The 12,617-nt window shown below is 53.1% G+C and overlaps 1 protein-coding gene across 1 annotated transcript in view; it reads right to left on the bottom strand.

Annotated features, from left to right (window-relative positions):
• LOC141110235 (chloride channel protein ClC-Kb-like) overlaps positions 1-7,099 on the bottom strand; it is a 44,317-nt gene extending 37,218 nt beyond the window's left edge. The window contains exons 1-3 of the mRNA XM_073601496.1: positions 5,831-7,099; positions 1,333-1,461; positions 804-932 (exon numbers count right to left, since the gene is read on the bottom strand). Of these exons, the coding sequence (XP_073457597.1) occupies positions 804-932; positions 1,333-1,438 (235 nt within the window). The 5' untranslated portion in view covers positions 1,439-1,461; positions 5,831-7,099. The remainder of the gene's footprint in view (positions 1-803; positions 933-1,332; positions 1,462-5,830) is intronic.
• Positions 7,100-12,617: the final 5,518 nt, after the last annotated feature.

Below are 12,617 nucleotides of genomic sequence, written 5' to 3'. Positions count from 1 at the left end.
ACATTATCCCAGACCCACCACATAGAGGACACAAGATACATCTTATAGAAGATGATTCCAGACCCAACATATAAAGGACCAAAGACACACCATATAGAGGACCCCAGACCCACCATATACAGAATTCAAGACACATCATATAGAGGATCCCAGACCCACCATATACAGAATTCAAGACACATCATATAGAGGATCCCAGACCCACCATATACAGAATTCAAGACACATCATATAGAGGATCCCAGACCCACCATATACAGAATTCAAGACAAACCATACAGATCACCCCTGACCCGCTATATACAGGACCCAAGATTCACCATATAGATGACCCCAGACCTACCATATACAGGAACGAACACATGATATATAGAGGACCCAATACCCACCATATACAGGACCCCAAACACACCAAATAGAGCACTCCAGACCCTCTATATATATAGGAACCTGGACCAGAAAATAAAAGACCCCATACACATCATGACAGAAACTCCCATGTGGACTCCAGAGGCTCAACAAAAAGAAAGATTTTGATTGGTCAATCCAATGCCTTCCACACATGGTCAAGCATACCCCCCAAGAGGCGAGAGGGAACCTTGTATTAATGAGGGAAATCTTCATTGTCATAAAAAGGCCAAATCACATTCTAATGACGGGAAGTGTGAGGTACGTTGTACAGAAGATGAGAAGATGATGAGAAGATGGTGGAAGGCTCTTTTATTGATGTGACTATGAAAAGATAATAAATAATCCTAATATATAAGCCACCACCACCCTAAACCTGTATGGGAATTCTCTACCATTCAGCATCCTGGAGACGGTGAAGTCCATGGTGAAGCTGATGAGGGCCATGATGACCCCCAGTGCGAAGAGGAAGTACCAGTCATCTCCAACTCGGAACAGGAACCCTTTGATGGCCATCAAGCAGGCTGCGGGAGATGGAGAGGAACGGTTAGCGCTCGGAGGAAAAACAGTTTTGTTTTGACATCAAACCCCCCGACCTGTGCATGGAACATGGCATCCCCGGCTGTGCCCTTAGGTTTACTGCACTGGTGACTTCATGTATTCATGTCTATAGAGATGCTGGAGGTGCAAACTTTGTGATCTGGGACTGATCCCATGATTATAGTAAAAGCAAACGTCCCCCCCCCCCCCACACACACACACTCAGCGCTTATATTGAATTATTTCGGTGCCGGCTTGGCCTATGTCTGTATCTACAGGACAGAAGCAGTTTGATAATCATGGAGGGCTTATTACATCGGGACACGGGAGTTTCATGATTAGATCTTCATAGATGGAGTATTTCTGCTCCACGTTCCTCCTCACCTTTCATCGTGCGCCGCGTTTTGGGCCACGGCCGGAAGATGTCTTTCCGTACCATCAATCGTTGTTCCTCCCCCTGCTCAATGGCGGACGTATCCGTGGCCCCCATCCTCCGGGTCCACAACTTCCCTTCTGTGCACAGAATAAAGAAAACAGGGCGGCAGAATTACACAACGGGGTGACTTTTTATTCAAATGACTGAAGAGAAAAGCAGAAGGTCCATAGAATCAACTAATGAAGAGAATTTAAAGAAGAACTCATTACAATTAGAAGAAAAGAGGTTTAACCTTAAACTACGTAGAGGGTTCTTTACTGTAAGAGCGGTAAGGATGTGGAATTCCCTTCCACAGGCGGTGGTCTCAGCGGGGAGCATTGATAGCTTCAAGAAACTATTAGATAATCACCTGAATGACCGCAACATACAGGGATATGTAATGTAATACTGACACATAATCACACACATAGGTTGGACTTGATGGACTTGTGTCTTTTTTCAACCTCACCTACTATGTAATACTATGTAACTCTACTGAGAACAGACTGCCAGTGCTGTCCTCTTCATTGAAAAATGCTACTTTTCTGGCTGTCGTCCTGATGCCATAACAGAAAAAGTCCATAATATATTCATTACAAAGGCATTACATGTTATACTTTACTAATTGTATATTAAAAAATATGTATATACACGATATTACCAAAAGTATTGGGACGCCTGCCTTTACACACACATGAACTTTAATGACATCCCAGTCTTAGTCCGGAGGGTTCAATATTGAGTTGGCTCCGCCCTTTTCAGCTATAACAGCTTCAACTCTTCTGGGAAGGCCGTCCACAAGGTTTAGGAGGGTATCTATGGGAATGTTTGACCATTCTTCCAGAAGAGCATTTGTGAGGTCAGGCACTGATGTTGGATGAGAAGGCCTGGCTCGCAGTCTCCGCTCTGATTCACCCCAAAGATGTTTTATGGGGTTGTGGTCAGGACTCTGTGCAGGCCAGTCACGGTCCTCCACCCCAAACTCGCTCATCCATGTCTTTATGGACCTTGCTTTGTGCTCTGGTGGGCAGTCATGTTGGAACAGGAAGGGGCCGTCCCCAAACTCCTCCCACAAAGTTGCAAACATGAAATTGTCCAAAATGTCTTGGTATGCTGACGCCTTAAGAGTTCCCTTCACTGGAACTAAGGGGCCAAACCCAAAAACAATTCCCACACCAAATGATTTGGACCAGTGCACAAAGCAAGGTCCATAAAGACATGGAAACCCTTTCTTCTGCCGCTAGCGGGGGGTAAAAGTGCCAACGGCAAAACTAGCGTTGCTTTACCGCTGCCCCGGTGTGAAAGAGCCCTAAGTTTTAATTTTACAAAATTGTGAATAGAATGTGGTAGTGGGAGTGGCCCTCAGGAAATCAGTGACAGGCATAGGCGTGCGCACAGGGTGTGCCAGGTGTGCCTGGGCACGCCCTAATCACCCTGCGCTGAGCAGATTCCCCCCTGCTGCTTGGCTGCAGAGAAAGAGACCGGGGAATCTTTGTCCTCAGTCCCTTTCTTTGCCTCCAAAGTGAGACATTGGGGGGTCTGTTTAGACCCCTGATATTTCACCAAAGTCCCCCAATGGGGCTCCTAAATTGTAAAGAACAATAATAAAAAAAAATACTGTAAAAAAAAATTGTCAAAAATTATAAAATTCTAAAAAAGTAATAAAAAAAATATATAAAAAAGAAGCTACTGACACCAATCTCTGCCCTACTGGCACCGCCCATCACCCTACTGCCCTATATATATATATATACACACGCATGCACACGCTGTGTTTGAACTTTGGGGTGCGCTCCCTAATGCAGTAGGCTGGGTACGCCTATGATGACCGGTTACTTATCCAATCACAAATCATTGAGCGCACACAAGGTGGGAAAAGGCGGTCGTTGCCACCGTCAGCCAACAGGGGGAGACGTTTGACCCGGTGAAGTATCAGATCCGATCGCTGTGTGTATATATAAATATATGTCATGTGTTACGGGGTGAATGCGGCTCGTAAGTCAGGATTTACAGGGAGATATGACGGGCGGGGCACTTTTACAGCTCGCTGAGTTTTCACCCAACACACGTCTGCTGTTTAGCTGCCGTCTCCCCGAATACACACCAGCTGAAGGATGACATCGGGCTTACGGTGGGAGTGGCAGCTCTGCAAGCAGATAATTCAGATTCAGGTTACTTTGTTAAATGGAACTGTGTCACAATCGTTTCCCTTTGGGAATAATAAATATGCAGCAGGGGGAGGTTCATGGGCGGGGTTACTTATGATAGGTGTGATGATCTCACAGGTAGTGGGTGGGGCAGTGACACAAACCCTTCATTACTATAGACTGTGAAGTAATGTTGTCACCCTCTTTATGGTGTGCAGGGGTGAGGGAGTGGGAGGGGCTCTATATACATTATACAGGAGTGGGGGAGTGGGAGGGGCTCTATATACATTATACAGGAGTGGGGGAGTGGGAGCGGCTCTATATACATTATACAGGGGGGGTGGGGGGGTGGGAGGGGCTCTATATACATTATGCAGGGGTGGGGAAGGGGGAGGGACTCTATATACATTATGCAGAGCTGGGGGATTGGGAGGGGCTCTATATACATTATGCAGGGGTGGGGGAGTGGGAGGGGCTCTATATACATTATGCAGGGGTGGGGGAGTGGGAGGGACTCTATAGACATTATGCTGTGGTGGGGGAGTGGGAGGGGCTCTATATACATTATACAGGAGTGGGGGAGTGGGAGGGGCTCTATATACATTATACAGGAGTGGGGGAGTGGGAGCGGCTCTATATACATTATACAGGGGGGGTGGGGGGGGTGGGAGGGGCTCTATATACATTATGCAGGGGTGGGGAAGGGGGAGGGACTCTATATACATTATGCAGAGCTGGGGGATTGGGAGGGGCTCTATATACATTATGCAGGGGTGGGGGAGTGGGAGGGACTCTATAGACATTATGCCGTGGTGGGGGAGTGGGAGGGGCTCTATATACATTATACAGGAGTGGGGGAGTGGGAGGGACTCTATATACATTATACAGGAGTGGGGGAGTGGGAGGGACTCTATATATATTATGTAGGGGTGGGGGAGTGGGAGGGACTCTATATATATTATGTAGGGGTGGGGGAGTGGGAGGGACTCTATATATATTATGTAGGGGTGGGGGAGTGGGAAGGGCTCTATATACATTATGCAGGGGTGGGGCATTGGGAGGGACTCTATAGACATGATACAATGGTGGGGGAGTGGGAGGGGCTCTATATACATTATGCAGGGGTGGGGGAGTGGGAGGGGCTCTATATACATTAAGCAGGGGTGGGGGAGTGGGAGGGGCTCTATATACATTATGCAGGGGTGGGGGAGTGGGAGGGGCTCTATATATATTATGCAGGGGTGGGAGGGGCTCTATATACAATATGCAGGGGTGGGAGGGGCACTCAATGCATCGCATGCATCTTGTTTATGTTCAGCAGGAGGCGTCCTGTAATTATAATAATAATAATGATAAATAGGGGGCGCTGTGTACCCGATGGATGCAGCGACCTCCGCCAAGGTCACAGAGAGTCGCTGTCAGGCGCTGGCTCTGTGTGTTCCTCCTCTCCGGTTTTATCTCAGCTGTACAATGATAATCTGTCAGGACATTCCGCACACATACACACTCCATCTATTAATACTCCCAGACACCCCCCCCCCCATCATCCCATTATACCCCCCTGGCCGGGGGAGGGGCGGAAATTTTTCTGATGCTTGGAACATTTGATAAATTAGATACTTTGTTGCTCATTACAGAAAAGATTTCCTCTATAAATGCGGCTCAGAAATCATACAAAACTTTCAGACTCGGCGCACATCAACGTCTGCATAGCGCGTGTGAGGTGTGTGCGGCGTGAACATGCGCGGTGTGCGCTGCAACGCGGTGTTCAAAGGCCTTTAACTTTTTGCCTCTTTTTTTTTTTATTCTATGTAATCCTATAGCACAGCAGAGCGTTGTGACGCAATGGCATGCGTTGTGACGCGTTGAGGTGCGTTGTGACGCTGCGTGTCTACAATGCGTTGGTGTGAACGAGGCTCATAGGCGTGGATAGTATTGGCCGTGTCCCCACATTCGCCTCCACCCAGATCGTTGCCCCCTGGTGTGAACGCGCCCGCCTGATAATCAATACGTCCGATCTGTCGCACAGAGAAAGTCACAGTGTCCTCCCCCCTCCCCCGCCATGATTCCCGGTTCTGATCCATGTTGGGGTCCCCCTGTTGCTCCCCAAACTCCAAACAGATAAAAAGAGAAATAGATTCCCTAAAAAGGTATTTTATGTAATAAATAAAAGGTAATCTTGTGATCAGGAGAATGTCCTCCACCCAATTCATGGAGAGCCGGCAGGAAACGATCACTGGGAGTCTATAGAGATGAGGGATCGGGCAACTATACATAGAGATATCGCCAACCTATGCCGGCACGTCCCCTATGCACTCACCTGTCTCTGTAAGAGGTTCTCCTTCCTGACAACACCCAATGAAGGTGATCCTTCAGTGATGATGGTGGTACCCCAGATTCACCTAGATAGGGTAATCTTTTGGTGATATGGTCGTACTCCAATTTTCACCTCAAAGAGATAATCCTCCAGTGATGGTGGTGGAGCCCCCAGAGTCACTTAAATAGGGTGATCTTCCAGTGATGGCGGGGGAGATCCAACAGTCACACTGATGGGGAAATACTCCAGTGATGGTGGTGGTGCCCCAATTGTCACCCCAAAGAGATAATCCCCCAGTGATGGTGGTGCAGCCCCCAGAGTCACTTAAATAAGGTCATCCTCCAGTGATGGCAGGGGAGTCCCAACAGTCACTCTGATGGGGTGATCCTCCAGTGATGGCGGTGGTGCCTCCAGAGTCACCTAGATGGGGTGATCCTCCAGTGATGGCGGTGGTACCCCAGAGTGACCTAGATGGGGTGATCCTCTAGTGATTTTGGTGGTACCCCAGAGTGACCTAGATGGGGTGATCCTCCAGTGATGTTGGTGATACCCCAGAGTCACCTAGATGGGGTGATCCTCTAGTGATGGTGGTGGTACCCCAGAGTCACCTAGATGGGGTGATCCTCTAGTGATGGTGGTGGTGCCCTGAGTCACCTAGATGGGGTGATCCTCTAGTGATGGTGGTGGTGCCCAGAGTCACCTAGATGGGGTGATCCTCTAGTGATGGTGGTGGTACCCCAGAGTCACCTAGATGGGGTGATCCTCTAGTGATGGTGGTGGTGCCCTGAGTCACCTAGATGGGGTGATCCTTTAGTGATGGTGGTGGTGCCCAGAGTCACCTAGATGGGGTGATTCTCCAGAGATGGTGGTGGTACCCCACAGTCACCTAGATGTTGTATTCTTTCGGTGAAGGTGGTGATGCCCCAATAGTCACCCCAAAGAAGTAATCCTCCTGTGATGGTGGTGGTGCTCTCAGAGTCACGTTTATGAGGTCAGTTATGATAGGGGTGTCCTTGCAATTACTGCAAAGAGATAGTCATCTAGATGGTGGCAGTACCCCCAGAGTCACCCTAATAGAGTATTCCACTAGTGGTGGTGGCAAAGCAATAACTCCTGAGTCACCCTAATGGGGTAATCCTCCAGAAATGGTGGTGGTGTCCCCCTCAGTCACCCCAGAGTTCTCCTTCTTCTCCCCAGCACAGGGTGGTTTGTAGGAGCTGTCACAAAGTCCTTGGCAAGTCAGGTAGAACCGGCCCCGGGGCGTCCTGTGTGTGGAATAAATATTCTCAGCAGGTGTATCCAAATTCCTGACCAGTCACCTTCATCACACGGAGGAGGGGCCAAACCATCCCACCACCCCTCCCTCCACATCCTGGGGGCCAGAGCCTTTCTAGAGGGGCCCCGGGGCCCCAGAGAGTGTGTGAGGGGCCAAATTCCCTGTACCACCTCCTGTTCTTCTGCAGATTATCTCATCACTGACCTCTCTACAGATCTGCAGAACATCGCACCCTCCCCTCCCCCTCCTGACAGATCCATATTGATATATTCTGCAGATTATCTCATCACTGACCCCTCTACAGATCTGCAGAACATCGCTCCCTCCCCTCCCCCTCCTTACAGATCTATATTGATATATTCTGCAGAACATCGCTTCCTCCCCTCCCCCTCCTGACAGATCCATATTGATATATTCTGCAGATTATCTCATCACTGACCCCTCTACAGATCTGCAGAACATCGCTTCCTCCCCTCCCCCTCCTGACAGATCCATATTGATATATTCTGCAGATTATCTCATCACTGACCTCTCTACAGATCTGCAGAACATCGCTCCCTCCCCTCCCCCTCCTGACAGATCCATATTGATATATTCTGCAGATTATCTCATCACTGACCTCTCTACAGATCTGCAGAACATCGCTCCCTCCCCTCCCCCTCCTGACAGATCCATATTGATTTATTTTGCAGAACATCGCTCCTTCCACCTGTCAGGGACAATATCCAATCTGGGGGTGATTGGGGGATATTGGGACATTCGGAGGGAGATTACTGGTGCGGAGTGCCCCCCGGGGTGTTGTGGGTGTTTGTGGTGCGGAGTGCCCCCCGGAGTGTTGTGGGTGTTTGTGGTGCGGAGTGCCCCCCGGAGTGTTGTGGGTGTTTGTGGTGCGGAGTGCCCCCCGGGGTGTTGTGGGTGTTTGTGGTGCGGAGTGCCCCCCGGAGTGTTGTGGGTGTTTGTGGTGCGGAGTGCCCCCCGGAGTGTTGTGGGTGTTTGTGGTGCGGAGTGCCCCCCGGGGTGTTGTGGGTGTTTGTGGTGCGGAGTGCCCCCCGGGGTGTTGTGGGTGTTTGTGGTGCGGAGTGCCCCCGGGGTGTTGTGGGTGTTTGTGGTGCGGAGTGCCCCCCGGGGTGTTGTGGGTGTTTGTGGTGCGGAGTGCCCCCCGGGGTGTTGTGGGTGTTTGTGGTGCGGAGTGCCCCCGGGGTGTTGTGGGTGTTTGTGGTGCGGAGTGCCCCCCGGGGTGTTGTGGGTGTTTGTGGTGCGGAGTGCCCCCCGGGGTGTTGTGGGTGTTTGTGGTGCGGAGTGCCCCCCGGGGTGTTGTGGGTGTTTGTGGTGCGGAGTGCCCCCCGGGGTGTTGTGGGTGTTTGTGGTGCGGAGTGCCCCCCGGAGTGTTGTGGGTGTTTGTGGTGCGGAGTGCCCCCCGGGGTGTTGTGGGTGTTTGTGGTGCGGAGTGCCCCCGGGGTGTTGTGGGTGTTTGTGGTGCGGAGTGCCCCCCGGAGTGTTGTGGGTGTTTGTGGTGCGGAGTGCCCCCCGGGGTGTTGTGGGTGTTTGTGGTGCGGAGTGCCCCCCGGAGTGTTGTGGGTGTTTGTGGTGCGGAGTGCCCCCCCGGGGTGTTGTGGGTGTTTGTGGTGCGGAGTGCCCCCCCGGGGTGTTGTGGGTGTTTGTGGTGCGGAGTGCCCCCCCGGGGTGTTGTGGGTGTTTGTGGTGCGGAGTGCCCCCCGGGGTGTTGTGGGTGTTTGTGGTGCGGAGTGCCCCCCGGGGTGTTGTGGGTGTTTGTGGTGCGGAGTGCCCCCCGGAGTGTTGTGGGTGTTTGTGGTGCGGAGTGCCCCCCGGGGTGTTGTGGGTGTTTGTGGTGCGGAGTGCCCCCGGGGTGTTGTGACAATACTGTCTCAATGTTGTGACAACATTTAATAAAAGTGATTTTACAACAGAGGAGGTCACACCCTCTTCCTGCTCATGGCGGCTCCCAATCCTTCACAGATACGCCCTCTGGTGGCAGTGAGGAGATCAGGTAGTATAGTAAGCATTTTACTGAACAACTGCTGAGATAAAACCAATTAGCTACACCTCATCCATTGGTTACAGTGAGTGGCAGACTGATAGCCTCACACTGGGTGGGCTGGTTGCTGTGTGACATTACTAAGCAGTACTCACAGTGGGATGGATCTGCGGACGTATTGGGGGGGACGGATCTGCAGACGTATTGGGGGAACGGATCTGCGGACGTGCTGGGGGGACGGATCTGCGGACGGATCTGCAGACGTATTGGGGGGGATGGATCTTCAGACGTATTGGGGGGATGGATCTGAGGATGTATTGGGGGGATGGATCTGCGGACATATTGGGGGGACGGATATGCGGACGTATTGGGGGGGACGGATCTGCGGACGTATTGGGGGGGCGGATCTGCGGACGTAGTGGGAGGACGGATCTGCGGACGTATTGGGGGACGGATCTGTGGATGTATTGGGGGGATGGATCTGCGGACGTAGTGGGAGGACGGATCTGCGGACATATTGGGGGGCGGATCTGCGGATGTATTGGGGGGGCGGATCTGCGGACATATTGGGGGGACGGATCTGCGGACGTATTGGGGGGACGGATCTGTGAACGTATTAGGGGGACGGATCTGTGGATGTATTGGGGGGATGGATCTGCGGGCGTAGTGGGAGGACGGATCTGCGGACATATTGGGGGGCGGATCTGCGGATGTATTGGGGGGGCGGATCTGCGGACATATTGGGGGGACGGATCTGCGGACGTATTGGGGGGACGGATCTGCAGACATATTGGGGGGCGGATCTGCGGATGTATTGGGGGGGCGGATCTGCGGACATATTGGGGGGACGGATCTGCGGACGTATTGGGGGGACGGATCTGCGGACGTGCTGGGGGGACGGATCTGCGGACGGATCTGCGGACGTATTGGGGGATGGATCTGCGGACGTATTGGGGGGACGGATCTTGAGACGTATTGGGAGGACGGATCTGCGGACATATTGGGGGTCGGATCTGTGGATGTATTTGGGGGGCGGATCTGCGGACATATTGGGGGGGACGGATCTGCGGACGTATTGGGGGGGCGGATCTGCGGACGTATTGGGGGGACGGATCTGTGAACGTATTAGGGGGGGAACTGCGTACGTATTGGGGGAACGGATCTGCGGACATATTGGGGGAACGGATCTGCGGACGTATTGGGGGGGACGGATCTGTGGACGTATTGGGGGGACTGATCTGCGGACGTAGTGGGAGGACGGATCTGCGGACGTATTGGGGGGACGGATCTGTGGATGTATTGGGGGGACGGATCTGCGGACGTAGTGGGAGGATGGATCTGCGGACATATTGGGGGGACGGATCTGCGGACGTATTGGGGGGGCGGATCTGTGGACGTATTGGGGGGGCGGATCTGTGGACATATTGGGGGGACGGATCTGCGGACGTATTGGGAGGACGGATCTGCGGACATAGTGGGAGGACAGATCTACGGACGTATTGGGGGGATGGATCTGCGGACGTATTGGGGGGACGGATCTGCGGACATAGTGGGAGGACAGATCTGCGGACGTATTGGGGGGATGGATCTGTGGATGTATTGGGGGGACGGATCTGCGGACGTAGTGGGAGAACGGATCTGCGGACGTATTGGGGGGACAGATCTGCGGACGTAGTGGGAGGACGGATCTGTGGACGTATTGGGGGACCGATCTGTGGATGTATTGGGGGGACGGATCTGCGGACGTAGTGGGAGGACGGATCTGCGGACATATTGGGGGGCGGATCTGCGGACGTATTGGGGGGACGGATCTGCGGACATATTGGGGGGACGGATCTGCGGACGTATTGGGGGGACGGATCTGCGAACGTATTGGGGGGACGGATCTGTGGACGTATTAGGGGGGGATGAATCTGCAGACGTATTGGGGGGCGGATCTGCAGACATATTGGGGGGACGGATCTGCAGACGTATTGGGGAGGACGGATCTTCAGACGTATTGGGGGGCGGATCTGCGGACGTATTGGGAGGACTGATCTTCGGACGTATTGGGGGGGATGAATCTGCGGACGTATTGGGGGGCGGATCTGCAGACGTATTGGGGAGGACGGATCTGCGGATGTATTGGGGGGACGGATCTGCGGACGTATTGGGGGGCGGATCTGCGGACGTATTGGGGGGGCGGATCTGCGGACGTATTGGGGGGACGGATCTTCGTATGTATTGGGGGGATAAATCTGTTGACGTATTGGGGGGACGGGTCTGCAGATGTATTGGGGCGACGGGTCTGCAGATGTATTGGGGGATGGATCTGCGGACGTATTGGGGGCGTGGATCTGCGGACGTATTGGGGGGGCGGGTCTGCGGACGTATTGGGGGGGCGGATCTGTGGACGTATAGGGGGGACGGATCTGCGGATGTATTGGGGGGGTGGATCTGCAGACGTATTGGGGGGGCGGATCTGCGGATGTATTGGGGGGCGGGTCTGCGGACGTATTGGGGGGGCGGATCTGCGGATGTATTGGGGGGCGGATCTGTGGACGTATTGGGGGGCGGATCTGTGGACATATAGGGGGGACGGATCTGCGGACGTATTGGGGGGCGGATCTGCGGACGTATTGGGGGGACGGAGATAAACATTACGGAGCTGGGCCAGCACAGGGCGGGGGAAGGGCGGCTCAGGAATGGAACACGGAGAGCACATGGCTGATGTCAGACATCAGGACGAGCCGTGACTCAGCCTGGACGGCAGCTGTCCGACCCGCCGGGATATCACATTGTACTCCGCCACTGCCATGTATGTCCACACTGAGCACCGCGGCTTAGGGGACCCGTCTGAGTGCCGTCATCACACCACAATCTCAAATGTCAGCCACGTGACCCCCCCTCCCCCCCATGGGTGTCATTATCAGCAACTATCATCATCATAATAAAATCCTTCATTTATCCTTCATTACATCTCAGTGCTGCTCATCTCCTGCAACCTCTTTACAGCCACTTCCTGTCTCCATACACTCCAGTGATGGCAGCACGGCATTTCCTGATGGTGACACCAGGGGGTCATCTCTATGGGGGTCATCTCTATGGGGGGGGGGGATTATCTCTATGGGGGGTCATCTCTATGGGGGGTCATCTCTATGGGGGGTCATCTCTATGGGGGGTCATCTCTATGGGGGTCATCTCTATGGGGGGTTATCTCTATGGGGGTCATCTCTATGGGGGGGTCATCTCTATGGGGGGTCATCTCTATGGGGGGTCATCTCTATGGGGGTCATCTCTATGGGGGGTTATCTCTATGGGGGTCATCTCTATGGGGGGGTCATCTCTATGGGGGGTCATCTCTATGGGGGGTCATCTCTATGGGGGGGTCATCTCTATGGGGGGTCATCTCTATGGGGGGGGTCATCACTATGGGGGGTCATCTCTATGGGGGGGTCATCTCTATGGGGGTCATCTCTATGGGGGTCATCTCTATGGGGGGGGTCATCTCTATGGGGGTCATCTCTATGGGGGGGTCA

The sequence above is a fragment of the Aquarana catesbeiana genome, linkage group LG10 (assembly GCF_042186555.1).
Source record: "Aquarana catesbeiana isolate 2022-GZ linkage group LG10, ASM4218655v1, whole genome shotgun sequence".
Classification (NCBI taxonomy): domain Eukaryota; kingdom Metazoa; phylum Chordata; class Amphibia; order Anura; family Ranidae; genus Aquarana; species Aquarana catesbeiana.
This window is presented reverse-complemented; position numbering and strand designations above follow the sequence as displayed.